At 37.6% G+C, this 18,026-nt stretch overlaps 1 protein-coding gene across 3 annotated transcripts in view; it reads left to right on the forward strand.

Annotated features, from left to right (window-relative positions):
• The window catches only part of TBC1D32 (TBC1 domain family member 32), a 199,884-nt gene that overhangs the window by 19,930 nt on the left and 161,928 nt on the right, over window positions 1–18,026 (forward strand). For all 3 annotated transcript variants that reach the window (XM_057489307.1, XM_057489308.1, XM_057489309.1), the window contains exon 4: window positions 4,455–4,632. In XM_057489307.1, the coding sequence (XP_057345290.1) occupies window positions 4,455–4,632 (178 nt within the window). The remainder of the gene's footprint in view (window positions 1–4,454; window positions 4,633–18,026) is intronic.

An 18,026-nucleotide genomic window follows, 5' to 3' on the forward strand; every position in this document is an offset into this window, starting at 1 on the left:
GATACCAGAATTGCAACTCCTGCTTTCTTCTCTCTGTTGTTTGCATGAAATATCTTTTTCCATCCCTTGACTTTAAGTCTGTGCATGTCTTTGGGTTTGAGGTGAGTCTCTTGTAAGCAGCATATGGATGGATCTTGCTTTTTTATCCGTTCTATTACTCTATGTCTTTTGATTGGTGCTTTCAGTCCATTTACATTTAGGGTGATTATTGAAAGATATGTACTTATTGCCATTGCAGGCTTTAAGTTTGTGGTTACCAACGGTTCAGGGTTAGCTTCTTTACTATCTTACTGTCTAACTTAACTCACTTATTGAGCTATTATAAACATGGTCTGATGATTCTTTATTTCTCTCCCTTCTTATTCCTCCTCCTCCCTTCTTCATATGTTGGTTGTTTTGTTGTGTGCTCTTTTTAGGAGTGCTCCCATCTAGAGCAGTCCCTGTAGGATGCCCTGTAGAGGTGGTTTGTGGGAGGCAAATTCCCTCAACTTTTGCTTGTTTGGGAATTGTTTAATCCCTCCTTCATATTTAAATGATAATCGTGCTGGATACAGCATTCTTGGTTTGAGGCCCTTCTGTTTCATTGCATTAAGTATATCATGCCATTCCCTTCTGGCCTGTAGGGTTTCTGTTGGGCAGTCTGATGATAGCCTGATGGGTTTTCCTTTGTAGGTGACCTTTTTTTCTCTCTGGCTGCCTTTAATACTTTGTCCTTGTCTTTGATCTTTGCCATTTTAATTATTATGTGTCTTGGTGTTGCCCTCCTTAGATCCCTTGTCATCGGAGTTCTGTGTACGTCTGTGGTCTGAGAGGCCATTTCCTCCCCTAGTTTGGGGAAGTTTTCAGCAATTATTTCTTCAAAGACAGTTTGTTTCCCTTTTTCTCTCTCTTCTTCTTCTGGTACCCCTATAATGCAGATATTGTTCCGTTTCGATTGGTCACTCAGCCCTCTTAGAATTCTTTCATTCCTGGAGATCCTTTTATCTCTCTCTGCATCAGCCTCTCTGCATTCCTGTTCTCTGTTTTCTAGCCCATTAATTGTCTCTTGCATCTCGTCCATTCTGTTTTGAAGTCCTTCCAGAGCTTGTTTTATTTTGTATTCTCCTTCCTTAGTTCTTGCATATTTCTCTGCAAGTCCATCAGCATGGTTATGACTTTTGTTTTGAATTCTTTTTCAGGAAGACTGGTTAAATCTATCTCCTTCTCAGGGGAAGATGTAGCAGATGCAGAAGCTGTCTGGGTTAGTCTTGTCTGGATCAAATTTTTTTGCCATTTCAAGTTGATAGGTGCAGTTGAGTGCTATTGACGCGTCTATCAGCTTTCCACTTGGCTCCTGGCCTTTCTTTACTAGGACAACTGCGACCCCTAGTGGCTTGTGTTGGGCAATTGCATGTAGACTGGGTCTTTGTATCTTGTCCGGCTGGTATGAAGGAAGCCTCCTTGCTGAGGGCGTGGCCAGCCTCAGGCTGTTTCTCTGCTTTGGCAGTGCCCCGAAGGGGTAATGCACTGGGGGCTTTTTAGCTGTTTACCTCCATGAGGGGTCTCAGAGCTGTTGCCCAGGGTGTTAGTGCGCCCGGATTTTCCTGGAATTTCCAGCTGCTGGACTGTGATGTGGGATGTTTCCGTCCAGCTGTGGCGTCCCTGTCCTTTTAAGACTTTCAAAAAGCACTCGCTTTTCTTTGTCACAGGGGCATCGGCTTCGGGACCTTCTCAGATGTCTTATTGTCGTGCTTCCCTAGTATCCAGCACCCTACGCATGCACTGTGTCTGTGCTCTGGTGCGTATGCCTGGGGCTGGTTGTTTAGCTGTCCTGGGCTCCCTCTCCCTCCCCGCTCCAACTCCTCTCGTCCCACCGGGAGCTGGGGGGAGGGGCGCTCGTGTCCCGCCGGGCTGGGGCTTATATCTTACCCCTTTCACCAGGCGCTGGGCTCTCGCAGGTGTGGATGCAGGCTGGCTGTTGTCCTGTGTCTTCTGGTCTCTCTTTTAGGTTTAGTTGTATTTGTTGTATTTTCAAAAATATATATGTTTTTGGGAGGAGATTCCCACTGTCCTACTCACACTGCCATCTTGGCTCTGCCTTAATTAGACATTTTGATACCTATTTTTAAAATAGAGGTTTGTACATGGAAGAATTCATTTTTAGGATCTATTATTATAGATTACTTTTATGTGTGAGTAGAACTGTTTGCTCTGTAGATTTTCATTGTTAATGGATGTAGTGGTTTTTATTCATTACCTCCTAGTGCTTTTTCTTATTTTGACTTCTTGGAGTATGCACAGATCTTCTAAGTGGTGTCTATATTCTATTCTATATCCATTTTTCCTTGGTTTATCAAAACTGTAGTGGTTACTATTGAATTCTAGTTCATTTAACCCTTGATATTGAGGTCTGGCTTTCTAGTTTTAAAAAATTTTTAATTAAAAGAATTACTCTTTTTATCTTTTTCTGTGGCCATCTTGCCAATATTTCTTGCAGTAGAGTTCATGTTAGTAATTTCAAAAGGTTTGGAGGAAACATGTCTTAAATGAAGCAGGTTTTCTATTGATTTTAATTACCCTTAATCTTACTCTAACTCATTGAGATTTACTTTTATATTCCTTCATTAAATTACCATATTGTAAATTTTAAGGAGACAGGACTTTATGTTGTTTACATGGCTATACCTTAATGTCAAAGTAGCCTAGGAGTATAGTTTAGCCTTATGTCCAGTTGTCATCCAATTACTGTGGAAGGAGAGAGCATATTTAGAGGGCTAGCTTTCGCCTGCTGCTGGGCATTGTCATGCTGCCCTGTGTTTTGTTGCTCAGAGTGGGTAGAGGAGGAAGCTGGAGCCTCCTGGCTTACTTACACTATATGTACTTCTCCAATTAGTCCAAGGATTGTCCTAGGATTTCTTCCACTCTTTATATCCCCTTACTTTACTTGGATCTTCCCAGACTCTTTCTCACTTTTATAGCAGTTCTCACTTGTATGTGTTTTTCCTCTATGTTGTTCCTAAGCTGTTCCCATCATCTTTCTACCTTTTTGTGTTTTCTGATAAGTTCTGAGACTTAAAAAAAAAATAGAGATATATGTATTAAATTTAGTTATAGTTACATATTATATGTTATATAATATTAAATATGGAAGAATATATTTTAAATTATATAACTTACATATATTTAATAATACAGTTTATATTATGTAGAATTTAAAGTGTGTTTTAAAATTCCTTTAAACTTCAGAATTACAGTCTATTTCTGTCTAAATCTCCCAGCATGATTTATTGCTTTTATGAGAGAAACTTACCTTTTCCTTTTCATTTATGCAGTTACAGTGGTCCATTAGCTAGAAATATAAAGGAAAGTTTCTTTGCTTATTTCCTAATGCATTTCCATTATAATCATGATAATAAATATATATATCATACTTTATATTTACAAGAAGCTTTTACATATATATTGTAATATATTTCTTGTTACAGACATGTGAAATACATCAGCTAGATTGTTTTTATCTCATTTTATATGAGGAAAACGAGACTTAATGATGACAGAGCTGGTAGGTAAAGTAGTCAGGATTTTAATCAAGATTTTCTGATTCTAAGTTTAGTACTTTATTCACTAGGTTTATTTAAACCTTTATGCATTTTTGCTTTAAAAATAGAAATTTCAATTGTCCAGGTTACATATTCCTCATTTGTACAATAAAGGGCTAGATTATATTATTTTTATGATTGCATCTAGCTCTAAAGTGCTATTTCTAGAGATTTTGGGGATATGAGTATAATACTAGTATCAGTGCATAAGTGTTTGAACTTAATAAATGAAGAAATTTATTACAAGGTCTTTTTGAGATATTTAGACCAGTAGAGCTGAAAGGGATCTTAAAAATTATCCAGTTCAAACACATACCAATTTCAGGAATCCCTTTCTTAATAATCCCTTCAGTGGGTTTTCTAGCCTCTGTTTGAAAGGAGCCCCTGATAGCTTAACTCTAAATTAGGTCTCAGTTGTGGCTAAAAGTACCTACAGATATAAAGTGAACGCAGGAGAGAAGAGAAAGAAAGGAAGGAGGATAGAGAAAGATAAAACAAGGAATAAATGTGACATATAAAATAAGCTGTGTTTTGGGAGTATGATGTTAACAGTTGACTGTTGCTTATTACTGGCATCCATGCCATTTGGAACATCTTGCTTTATATTCTGTTAATTTTACTACATTGTACCACATAACCAGATGAAGAAACCTGGGAAGTTATACGTTTTGGATTCCCTATTAATTTTTATTCTTGTCATGTAAGTTTTGTTGTGTCATTTTCTCTTTAAGAAAAACTGACTTAGATTTTTTTTATCTTTAGAATTATGTTCTTTAAGGAACTTTACAGAAAAAATAATAGGATGGTTTAATTTAGTTGAATGTTCTAATTTGTGTTAATAGTCTTTCTCTTACTAAGGCTGCTTTGAATTTAAAGATACAAAGAAATGATGCATTCCCTGAAGAACACCATGATGGTAGTGGTAGAATCTATGATTAACAAGTTTGAAGAGGATGAGACACGAATTCAGGAGATGCAGAAAAAAATCCAAAAGGAGAAAAGCAGTAGTTACTGCACAGACAATTGCTCTGATAGTGATTCATCTTTCAATCAGGTGTGTTGTTTAGTTTTGCATTGAAATGGTGTTTAATAATCACTAAATTCAATACAATCTTTATTAGTCAGATTGTTTTCTGCTTTCTAGTTTTAAGATTTCAGAAGAAAAATAAATAATACAGTGACCTAATGTTAAAGATTTAATCCATGGTGCTAGAATTATATATTCAGTGAATGGTTATATTATAATCTTAGACAATTCTTAATGATGTAAGTAAGCTACTCTGTTTTGGAAAATAAAATTAAGACTTGAAACAAATCTGTTTAACTTTTAGTTAAACAGATTTCAAATTAATCCTTATTTATTAATGTTCAGCTACATTACAGATGAGATATGGAGATAAGACATTTACCTTATTTATTTTTAGGACATGAAGGTTGCTGTGAATTGTTAGTTTTAAAACAGCCAGCTCTTTTTTGATGTCAGGGGACTTGACATTTTACATTTTCTGTTTCCATGTTATTAGAATTTTGTCATTTGGCTAGAGCAGAGCTACGAGAAAGATAGGCCAGTGGCTATATTAGTTCTAATAGAAGAAAAAGGAAACTGGGTAGACTGGAGCCTAGGCATACACCATGAATTTCCACACACAAACTTTCAGGTCAGATGGAGTCTTGTCTGACCTTTGTGTGAAACTTACCTGATAATTTTAGTGAAACATTTTCACTGAATTAGCTCTAACATAGGGATATAAATATAATGTAGATCCTAATCATAAAACATAAAGGGATTTGAGGAGTTTTAGGTGAAACATGAAAAAAGTGTGTATATTGGTCACAGTTGAGACTGCACTTCTATGGGAAAAATGTCTTTGGAAGTAGTCAAGGCAGAACTTAAAAGCTATTTGGCTCTGCTCATCTATCATTGCATCATTTAGCAGGAGAGATTGTGCTTAGTTTTGAATTTTACAAATCAGGTTAATTACCTGTTATGATGGAGGAAGTGCCAAAGGTTCTAGATTTTCTTCATATTGTAGCCCATAATAAAAATCACTCCTTGTTGATGAACTCTTTGGAAGACGCTGGGCTATAGAGATTTTAGTTTAGTTTGCAGTCAGATGGCTTATGCAGTAGGTTTACTGAATTGCAGATCAAGGACTTTCTAGAATTAAAAGGCACAGAAAAAACCAAACTTTAGGAATTTAGGGGCTCACAAGATTATACGTTTTTACTTAGTAGATGATGAGTCTGTATACATTGAAGTTGAACCACAGGAGAAAAGAAAAATGGAGCATTGTTAATTTGTTCTAAGAAGTACAGGTATTTAGATCTAAATAGGACTAATTGAGTAGAAGAGGTGTTAATCCCAAATGCTAAATTATTTCTACTCATAAAATTACAGATTTTTGAATAAATTCAAAGATTTGATAGAAATGGGTGCATACTTTCAGAAGATGTTCTTGTTTATATTTTGCTTTTATTCTTGAGAAGGATTAATGGTTTAAGTTTATATGGCTTACTTTGGGATGTCCACAGGGTATGTCTATATCGGGTTCTTGTGATTAACAGGGCTAGACACCAGGGACATTTGGCACACTCTGGAAGGCTAAGACTCTAGCCACTTGTGCAGGACAGGCACACTCCTCTGGTCCCACTGAGACCCAACACAGAGGCAGTATTTGAAAGGTCTGCCAGCAGTGGAAGGGGTGTCAGAGGCTCAAGGGTTGGTTGGAGCTCTCTCTGCAAGAGAAAGAGCAGGTAGATGATGTCTCCCCAGCCCTCCCTCAGCCCAAAAATTTGGGCACTCTGGGGAGCCCTGGGTGCTCCATCCCCCTCACTGGCAGCTCATCCCCGAAGCGCTTTCCTGTACACTGCTGACATGAAAGCCCACTTGGCCCACCAGCTTCAGACTTTGCTGCCTGACGGACAGAAGGAAACTCTCCTAGCCTTCTTGGCCCTGTCTCAATCCAATTAGAGAGGCACCTGCAGGAGCCAGTGCCAAGAGCTTCTTCCACATTGGTGGCCAACCCCAGTGCTGCATGCCTTGCTGCCTCTACGGGGCACCCACATAACTTGCTGCAGCAACAAAGCACTGCCCCAAAGTGACTCACACCATCCCCACCCACATGACCTCCCACCATTTGTCGCTCAGCCTCTGTGAGCCCATGTACCCTTCCACCCCATGATTCTCTACCACTACATGGCCCTGCACCCTGCCACTGTGCAACTTGGTGTGCTACCACCTACCCACCCACCCTGTTAACCCAGCAGCCTTCCTGAAGTTGCAGGGCAATTAGAGGGTGGCCCTGCCCACAAAGAGTCCAGCAGAAGCCACTGTCTGATCATAAAAGGCCTGCTGAGGCAGATTGCCAGCCTCACCAGACTGAGGTAAACCACTATTGGCAGATAGAAAGAAAGGCAGCCCTGCCATTGCCCATGAATAGCAACTGGCGCTGTACTGCAAAGAAGAACCACGTACTGGAGGGGAGAGTTTTGAGCTTCTAGGCACCACAAGACACCTTCTTCATAAAGTCATTACTCTCTAGACCAGGAAGTATAGCAGATTCATCTAATACATAGGAAAAAACTCAGAAACCCTGACAAAAACAAAGAGCTAGAGGAGTATGTTCCAAACGAAAGTACAGGATAGCACACCAGAAAGGGCTAAATGAAATGGAAATCACCAATCTTCTTGATAAGATTTCAGAGTGAAAGTCAAATATGCTTATTGATCTGTAGAAAAGTATTGATGACATCAGGGATGATTTCAACAAAGACATACAAGAGCTGAAAAAGAGCCACTCAGAGCTGAAGAACACAGTAACTAGAATGAAATACACAGTGGAGGGAATGAATAATAGATAGCTGCAAGTAGAGGAGATGATCAATGAGATGGAAATTGGAGAACAGGAAGACAATGAAGCTGAGGAACAGAGAGAAAAAATAATCTCTGGGAATGAAAGAATGGTAAAGAGAGTTGTGTGATCAATCCAAATGATACAATATTTGCATAATAGAGCTACCATAAAGAGAAAAGAGACAAAAGGATAGAAAGTCTCTTTGAGGAAGTAATTGTTTGAAAACTTACCCAATCTGGGGAAGGAAATAGACACTCAGGTCATGGAAGCAAAGAGATCCCCTAACAAAAGGAACCCCAGGAAGACAACACCAAGACATATAATAATTAAAATAACAAGGATTAATGATAAGGAGAGAGTACTGAAAGCATCCAAATAGAGGAAGAAAGATTACTTATAAGGGAAACCCCATCATGGTTTCAGCAGACTTCTTCACAGAAACTTTATAGGCCAGAAGGGAGTGGCATGAAATATTTAATGTACTGAAACAGAAGGAACTTTAACCAAGAATCCTCTACCCAATAAGTATGCCATTCAAATTTGAAGCAAAGATTAAACAGTTCCCAGATAAATGAAGGCACAAGGATGTTTTAACCACTAAACTAGCATTACAGGGTGTGTTAAAGGGAGTGCTGTTAGATGGAAATGTTCCTAAGGCAAAATAGTAACCCACAGTAAAGGTAGACCAATTACTTACCAAGCAAGTACAAAATTACAGCAAAGTAGTAAAACCAACTATACACAAAATCAGTCAAGGGCTATACAAAAAGTGCAGATTATGACATCTAATACATAAAGTGTGGAGGGGAGGGGAAGAAGAAAAAAGTACTTAACAGATTGTGTTTGAAATAGAGCAATCATCAACTTAATGTAGACTGTTATATAGTCAGGAGGCTATCTTGAACCACAACTAAAGTAACCACAAATCTAAAGCCTATAATAGATACACAAAAAATTACAGAAGTGATCCAATCACAATGCTAAGAAAACCTTCTAACAAGAGAAGAGTATAAGAGAGGAAGAAAGGAACAGAGAGGATGTACAAACACAACCAGAAAACAATAAAATGTCAATAAGTACATACGTATCAACCTTAAATGTAAATGGACTGAATGCACCAGTCAAAAGACAGAGTGGGAGAATGGATGAAGAAAGAAGACCCATCTATATGCTGTCTACAGGAGACTCATTTCAGACCTAAAGACATACACAGGCTAGAAGTGAAGGGATGGAAAAAGATATTTCATGCAAATCATTGAAAAAAGCAGGAGTAGCAATACTTATATCAGATGAAATATATTTTAAAAAAATAACAAGAGATAAAGACATTACCTAAAGATAAAGGGATCAGTCCAACAAGAGGATATAACTATTTTAAATATGTATGCACCCAACATAGGCACACCTAAATATGTAAAACAAATACTAACTGAATTAAAGGGGGAAACAGATTGCAACACATTCATTTTAGGAGACTTCATAACTCACCAGTCACATCAATAGATAACCAGACAGAAAATAAAGAAGGAAACAGGCACTGAAAAATACACTAGATCAGATGTACTTATAGAACCCATAGTCAGAGTTATTAAGAAGAATAGAGAGTGTACACAAACAAAATCACAAATGAAGCAGTAGTCACAAAAGATAACACAGAAATACAAAGAATTATTAGAGAATACTATGAAAAATTATATGCCAATAAATTGGACAACCTGGAAGAAATGGACAATTTCCTAAGAAAATACAGCCTACCAAGACTGACTCAAGAAGAAACAGAAAATCTGAACAGACCAATTACCAGCAATGAAATTGAATTGGTAATCAAAAAACTCCCAGCAAACAAGTCTAGGACCAGATGGCTTCACAGCTGAATTCTACCAAACATTTAAAGAGCTAATAGCCATACTTCTTAAAGTACTCCAAAGAGTAGAAGAGGAGGGAATACTTCCAAAATCATTCTATGAGGCCCACATAACTAATAGCAAAACCAGGGAAAGACACTACAAAAAAAGAAAATTATAGACCAATATCTGTGAACATAGATGCACAAATCCTCAACAAAATATTAGCAAACCAAATTCAAAAATACGTCAAAAGGATCTTCTATCATAACCAAGTTGGATTTATTCCAGGGATGCAAGGATGGTGTAATATTTGTAAATCAATATCTTATACCACATTAACAAAAAGAAGGATAAAAACCACACGATCACATCAGTAGATGCTGAAAAAGCATTTAACAGCATTCAATATACATTCATGACGAAAACTTGACAAAATGGCTATAGAGGGTAGACAACAACATAATAAAGGTCATATACAACAAACCCACAAATAACATCATACGAATGGTGGAAAACTGAAAGCTTTTCCTCTAAGATCAGAAACAAGACAAGGATTTACACTCTCACCACTTTTATTCAACATAGTACTGGAGGTCCTAGCCATGGCAGTAAGACAACACAAAAAGATAAATGGCATCTACATTGGTAAGGAAGAAGTTAAACTGTCGCTATTTGGAGATGACATGATGATACATAGGAAACCCTAAGGACTCCACCAAAAGAACCATTAGAAAGAATAACTGGGTTCAGCAGAGTTACAGGATACAAAATTAATACACAGATCTCTTGCATTCCTGTGTACTAACAATGAACTAGCTGAAAGAAAAATCAGGAAAACAATTTCATGTACAATTGCATCAGAAAGAATAAAATATGTAGTAATAAACCTAACCAAGGAGGTGAAAGACTCACACGTTGAAAACTTTAAGACATTCATGAGAGAAATTAAAGAAGACACAAAGAAATGGGAATCTATCCCATGCTCAGGGACAGGAAGATTTAGTATTGTTAAAATGGCCTTCCTGCCCAAAACAATTTTTAGATTCAATGCAATCCCTATCAAAATACCAACAGCAGTTTTCAGTGAATTAGAACAAATAGTTCTAAAATTCATATGGAGCCACAAAAGACCCTGAATAGTTAAAGCAACACTGAGAAAGAACAAAGCTGAGGATATTATGCCCCCTGACTCCAAGCTATACTACAAAGCTACAGTAATCAAAATAGTATGGTACTGGCACAAGAACAGACCCATAGATTGATGGAACAGAATAGAGAACCCAGATATAAACCCACACATATATGGCCAATAAATAATTGATAAAGGAGCCATGGATATACAATGGGGAAAACAAAGCTTCTTTAAGAAATGGTAGAGGGAAAACTGAACAGCTTCAAGCAAGAGAGTGAAACTGGATTACTAACTCCATACACAAAAGCAAACTTGAAATGGATCAAAGACCTGATATAAAACATGGAACTGTAAAACTCTTTGAAGAAAACAAGCAAAAATCTCTTGAACACAAGAATGATCAAGTTTTTCCTGGACATGACTCCTTGGGCAAGAGAAACAAAATCAGAAGTGAACAAGTGGGATTACATCAAACTAAATAGCCTGTATAGTAAAGGACACCACCAGCAGAACAAAAAGGCAACCTACAGTTTGGGAGAACATACTTGTAAATGATTCATTTGATAAGGTGTTAACATCCAAAATATCTAAAGAACTTATATACCTCAACACCTAAAACACAAATAACCCAGTTAAAAATGGGTGAAGGATCTGAACAGACACTTCTCCAAAGGAGAAATAGTATGGCCAGCAGACACATGAAAAGATGCTTCATGTTGCTAATCATCAGGGAGATGCAAATCAAAATCACAGTGAGATACCACCTCATCTCAGTTACAATGGTGTTGGCTACTATTCAAAATACAAGACCTAACAAGTGTTGGTGAGGTTGTAGAGAAAAGGAAGCACTCCTACACTGTTGGTGGGAATGTCAATTGGTGCAGCCACTGTGGAAAGCAATATGGAGGCTCTTCAAAAAAACTAAGAACTATCATTCGACCCAGTAATTCAACTTCTAGGAACTTACCCAAAGAAAACAAATCCCTAATTTGAAAAGATGTATGCACTCCTATATTTATTGCTGCATTGTTTACAGTAGTCAAGATAGGGGAGCAACCAGTGTGTCCATCAATAGATGAATGGATAAAGAAGAGGTAGTGCATACACACAATGGAAATATTGTTCAGCCATATAAATAGAGAAATCCTGCCATTTGCAACAACATGAATGGGTCTTAGTGAAATAAGCCAGGTGGAGAAAGACATACCATATGATTTTACTTATTTATGGAATATAAAAACAAAACAGTACAAAATGAACAAAATAGTAGTAGACCCAGACACTGAGAAGTGACTGTGGTTACCATGGGGAAGGGCTTGGGATAGGTAGGTGGGAAGTGTAAGGGGGATAAAGGGGCAGAAATACTCTCGATCAAAATATAAGTTGGTCACAGGTACGATAGTACAGCATGGAGAATACAGCCAATGATTCTGTAACATTGTTGAATGATAATAACTGTACTAGTGGGGTTGAGGATTTAGTAATATGATTAACTGTTAAACCACTGTGTTATATACTTGAAACCAATATAAGATTGTATATCGATGATACTTCAAAAAAAAAAGAAAAGGAAAGTAAAATAAACCATATTCACATATGGAAAGAAACCTATGAATGCTAGAACTATTCTGAAAGCTCCTTCATTATGGTTAAGCTCTAGGAGACAGTTGGTATGTTTCTGCTTAGTAAAAAGATACTCTGACCAAAAAGAGACTGTAACTGACCAGTGAGAGGCTGAAATAATATATTCAGAAGTGAAAGTGTCTCTGAAAATATGTCAGCCATTCATTCCATTAAATATTGATGTTGTTAATCATGCCTTTAAAATCAGTAAGTCTTTTGCTCTGGGTTTAAAAAAATGGGTCTGAATAATATTGAATAAACAATTCTGATTCTGCTGTTTTGATACTACTAAAATACTTGTATTTTGTGAGTAAAATAGGCTTTATTTCATTGTTATTATTTAAAAAATTGCAACCTTATATATGGATCTGACACTTTATTGAAAAACTTTGAACATTGCTAGGCTTGGATACAAATGGTTTAAGTTTGAGGATATTAAAAAATAAAGAAGAGAGATTGGATTTTACTATAGTTGTGATCAAAGCACTGAAAGGATTTAATGTTGTTAAACCTGGAAAAAAGTCTCTGTAAAATAATGCTGGAAATAATACTAGAGTTATATGTTCCTGAGATTGCAGCCATGTATTTCTCCTTGTTCTGGGCTTTATATTCACTAGGTATTACTAGTTCACTTCAAAGAAAAGCAGCTTATAAAAACAGGTAATTTGTTGACTCCTGTTGCTAGTGAAGAGTGAATCATGAATTTAAGTCTGATTTCTCTCCCTCCAAATTGTGTTCTCTTTGTTCTATGCTACACAGCCTGGAGGCTGCTTGGGTTCAGAGCTTGGTTCCAACACATACTAGCTATGTGACCTAGAACAAATGTTTTAAGTTCCCTTAGTGTTATGTGACATAGTGTTTTTCATTTGTAAAATGGGAGTGATAATACCATTTAGCTCATAGGGTTGCTGGGAAGATTAACTGAATCAGTGTATATCAAGTCCTTAGAATAGTCACTGCTGCTCTATCCATGTGAGCTTTCATTGTTGCTATCTCTTAAAGGGGGTGCTGAAATGGATGCCATTCAGACATGTACTCAAATAGAAAATTGCTCAGCTGTGGTCCTGTATGGTTTCTAACTGAGCTTCTCTGGGTCATTTTCTACTGCTAGGAAATTGGAGGCTTACCTCTAATGTACATTGATTTCAAAATTCATATCCTTCCCTGTTGCAGTTTTTCTGTGTTCCCTGATGGTATTCACTGTACTGCAGCAGGGCATTATGCTGTTTCATAGCATGAAACTATGTTATATATTATATTCCAGGTGAACCCCAGGGTGTGCCTTTTATATAGAGTACATGAGTTTAGGATAACAGTCACCTATTGCTCTTGCATAACGTGAACGTGTTTAAGGCATTTACTGTTTCTTTGCTTTTAAGGCAGCCCCTCCTTGAAACCCATCCTTTGATACTTAGGGTAGACGGAATAAGAGACCCCTTGAAGATATCCATGTCTTGATGTCTAGAACCTGTGAACCTGTTATGTCAGATGTCCACAGTTTTGTAAAGTGATATTAATTAATTATCTTCAGATGTGGAGATTATCTTAGACTCTCCAGGTGGGCCAAGTGTAATCACAAGGGTCTATAAAAGAGAGATTCAGGAGGGTCAGAGTTAGAGAAGGTGCTGTGAAGGTGAAGTAGAGGCCTGAGGGATGTGATTGTTGGCTTTGAAGATGGAAGGAGGCCTATGAGGCAAAGGATGCAGGCAGTCCCTATAAGGTGGAAAAGGCAAGGAAGTGGGTTCTACGTTAGAGCCTTGGGAAGGACCACAACCCTGCTGTTATATTTTAGATTACTGATTTCTGGAACTGTACAATAATAAATATGTGTTGATTTAAGTCACGAATTTGTTACAGTAGGAATAGGAAACGAAATGTAACCACTGACCTTACTAGTTGGCCTGTCTTCACCTTGAACACAAAGGCCAGGGCTTGTCTTTTCCTGTTTTTTTTTTTATTAATTCTTGAATAAGAAGATACTGTTCCTGTGACTTTGTGTTTGAGCTTCCATTTGGGAACAGCCTGAACTCTGTCTTGTTGCTAAGTTTGGAATTCTTCCTGAGAATTTTCTTGAGTAGCTTTTTCCTATTGAGAGCGTGGCCATTTTCATTTTAAGAATATGTGCTTTCAACCGCATTAGTTTATGTTTCGCCCTAACTGTTGAAAGCTTAATCATGGCATCTTGAGTTCAACCCATATTCTGGCCACTCCTAAAATCTTCAAAGCTTTTAAAATGTTCTTTTGGGTGAAGAACTATTCTTTTCAGAGTTTCTACTGCTTCTGAGGAATTAGAAGAGACTCATCTCTTTCTCAACAACATGAGCCACTACAGTAGGATAGTGTAGAGAAAATGGAAGTTCCATGGCCAGGATTCTCACCTGCCCCTGTTCTGCTTGACCACTGCACATGTGCAGTGCCTGCAGGCACAGGCTTAAACACATGTTGGCAATGGGCTATTATTGACTCTATAAAAAAATAGCTCCACTCAGAGCTCTGGGGCTGCGAGATGGCAGAGAGGCCTGGAGGCAGAGTCCAGCTTGCTGCATGCAAATTTGCCCTGAGGCAGATGGGATTCTAGTGCTTAACCTGCCACCATGAGAATAAAGCTGGGTATAAGCCCTTTTATCCCAAGAATGTTCCGTTGTCATTTTTCGGTCTTAACCAAATCCAGAGTGTACTTGGCCAGGGGTGAAACTTCAGATGAGATAGATAGCCACAGCCCAAACTATACTTTAGAAGTTCATCTCTAGCAACCCTCAATTAAAAAGATTTTTTATTCTTATGTGCAGAAAAAGGTAGGGGTCTTAAAGTTTTAAAAGTGTAAAAATGAAAGATAGCTGATACTGGAAAATAAAACATGGTAACATTGAAAGTGTAGCTTCCTTAAGGTAGGCTCAAAACAGGTAGATTATTCAGGAGAAGAACTGGGTAGGTACAGGTGTAAGGGTTTTTTTCTTTTTTACTTCCTTGATTGTTTAATAGTAATCTCTTGAAACAATTTGACACCAGAAAAACTAATTTCTTTGATCAACACTGCTAATATTCTTTCTTATGAATACCTACAGTTTCTTTGTATTTTAAAATGTTAGTAGATTTCTGTCATTACCTCTCAGATTAGCACTTTTAAAGAAAAGTACAAAAGTTCTTTGTTAAACATAATTAAAACATCTAAGAAATTAATGACAGTTTATCATTTGAAAATGTTTCATTTTCTTTAACATTGTGTGGATAAAATGAATGTTCCTGTGGCCAGGATTCTTACCTGACCCTGGTTGGCTAGCTTACTACATACATGTGGTCAGTGTGTCATTATTGACTCCATATAAAGAGCCCTGCCCAGTGCTCTGGGCCACATGGTGGCACAGCTACAAGAGAACAGAGGCTGGAGTGGTGGCAGTGCCAAAGACAGAGGCCCAGAGGATGGCTATGAGGGCAGAAAGGCCCAGAGGATGGTTGTGCAGGCAGAGAGGTCCAGAGACAGAGACTGGCTTGCTGCATGCAGGCTCACTGTGAGTGGGCAAGATTCTATTGATTAACCTGCTATCGTGGAAATAAAGTTGGGTATAACCAACTTTCTACTGTCATTTCTTTGGTCACATTGAATCCATAGTGAACTTGCCAGGGGCTGAAACCTATTGGTAAGACACCTTGTTTTTGTTTTGAATTAGTAACTTGGTACTGTAAGGCTTAATGAAGGGTGGGTGCATAATTTAAAAAGTTGTAGAGGCACAAAAGTTTGAAAAAGCTGTTCTACGTGACACTAATACATTTTGAATCTTGGCAACAAAACAGTCTGAAACTGGCTCTGCCACTGAGGAGTTGTGGACCTTGGTTTCTTAATCTTACTCAGTACCTGTTTTCTTCTCTCTTATAATGTGTATGGTAATAGAACCTTAAAGGGTTGCTTTGCAGTTTAAATGCTTTATTGTGTGTGAAGCATTTTGGATATTACCTGGCACATACTAAGCACTTACATAAGTATTTGAAGTTATCATTATCACTGGGTGGTGGTTCTTTTCCTTTTAAGAATAGGAAAGAAATCATTTTCAGTTAGACATATTAAAGGCTGAAGTATCATTACGTTCAATATTTACATATTTCACATAAACATGTGGTTTAAACAACAGCAGTTGTCTTTGGTTGTATTTTAATGTTTATACTACTTATAAATAAAACATTTAAACTAGAGACCTAGGGTAAATTAATTTGGCAGGTAGCTTGATTTTTTTTGGTTGTAAGTATAATCATTAAATAATGTGAATATTTTGGCAGCATATGTTGTAATAAAGTAATTAAATATATCTATACAAAATACAAAATGTGTTTTATGTTTTTAATCTTTAGGTAAAGTGCATCTGACAGAAATGTATCAGTTATTTTAGCATGTAAATACCTTTAATTAGGACCCATATGATCATATAAGAGGACTAAATACATTGTAGTCTATTAACCTATTATAGTTCTTTTTCTTTTCCCTTTAAAATTTGCTCAGAAGTGATTTGCTTAGTTTATACTTTTAAAACATGTAAATGTTTTTTAAAAAACTTTCCTTTGGAAATACCTACCTGTATTGATATCACCAATAGATCTGTCTTGTGTTGCTTTACAAATCAACTGCTTCCCTCCTCAGGAATTTTTAATCTAAGAAATACTTAGAAGAGATGAAAATCTAACATCTGTATTCAGTGGAGTTCATTATCTACTTCTTCTAGTTAAATAAGTTATTATAGTTAGTTGCTGTGGCACTTTGTCTACCCACTGATACATAACACAAAATGAGGCCTTAGGAAAACATCAGTAACCTTCAAGGAAAGTATCTGACTGATTTCTAGAGTAACCGTTACTTCATTGCTTAAATAACATTTTCAAAGAGACTTTAAAGAAGATAATTAAAGGAATCTTTAGGGTAGTAAATAGATTAAAGAGTCTACTCCAATCACATAACTGTTAAAAGCTATGTTTTTTTAATATGCATTATAACCTGGGAGGAAAGGCAAATATAAAGGTAGAATTGAGGGACTACAACTCTTTTGATGAATATTCATCCACCAAATATGTATTGGAACTTTCAGGAGCTTCAGGCACATCATCACCCTTGCTGGCTACTCAGCTCTGAGGCACCCCCCACTGTGATATGCAGCCTGCTGCGTCTTCCTCCTGGGCTGTGGGCACTGGCTTGCAAACTGGCAGTCCCTGCCCTGGTGTCAGGCCAGCCAGAGGGAGGTCCCGCCTACAGCACAAAGCAGAGGCTTACACCTGTGTGCTTGGCCCACTTGTTCTGACAGTAGAGACAGGCAGTGCAGCCAGGAAGCAGAAAACAGCTTTCCTCCCCCCAGGCACCAGTGCCACTCCCCTGTGACCTCCAATATCACTCCAGGAGCTGAGCAGCTCCAGAGAGCAGACCTTCTGGGCACTAGAGGGCGCCACATACAAATATGTAACATCAAAGGTACCGGGTTCAAACAAAAATCTCACTGACACCAGAAAAAGGGCCAAATTAAACTGAACTCACCAATCTTCCTGAAAGAGAGTTCAAAATAAAAATCGTAAACATGTTCATGGAGGTACAGAGAAATATTCAAGAACCAAGGGACGAATTTAGGATGGAGATTAAATCATTAAGAAAGTCCATATCTGAAATGAAACAATGGGGGGATTTAAAAGCAGATTAGATGTAGTAGAAGAGACAATAAATAGAATAGAAATTATAGAAGAGAAATAGAAAGAAGCTGAGGCACAGAGAGAAAAAAGAGATCTCTAAGAATGAAAGAATATTGAGAGAACTGTGTGACAAATCCAATGGAACAATATTCACATATTGGGGTACCAGAAGAAGAACATAGAGGAAAAGGGACAGAAAGTGTCTGAGGAGGTAATTGCTGAAAACTTCCCCAATCTGAGGAAGGAGATAGTCTCTTAGGCCATGGAAGTGCCCAGATCTTCCAACACAAGGGACCCGGGGAAGACAACATCAAGACATATGATAGTTAAA

Source organism: Manis pentadactyla, chromosome 12 (assembly GCF_030020395.1).
Source record: "Manis pentadactyla isolate mManPen7 chromosome 12, mManPen7.hap1, whole genome shotgun sequence".
In the NCBI taxonomy this organism is placed as follows: domain Eukaryota; kingdom Metazoa; phylum Chordata; class Mammalia; order Pholidota; family Manidae; genus Manis; species Manis pentadactyla.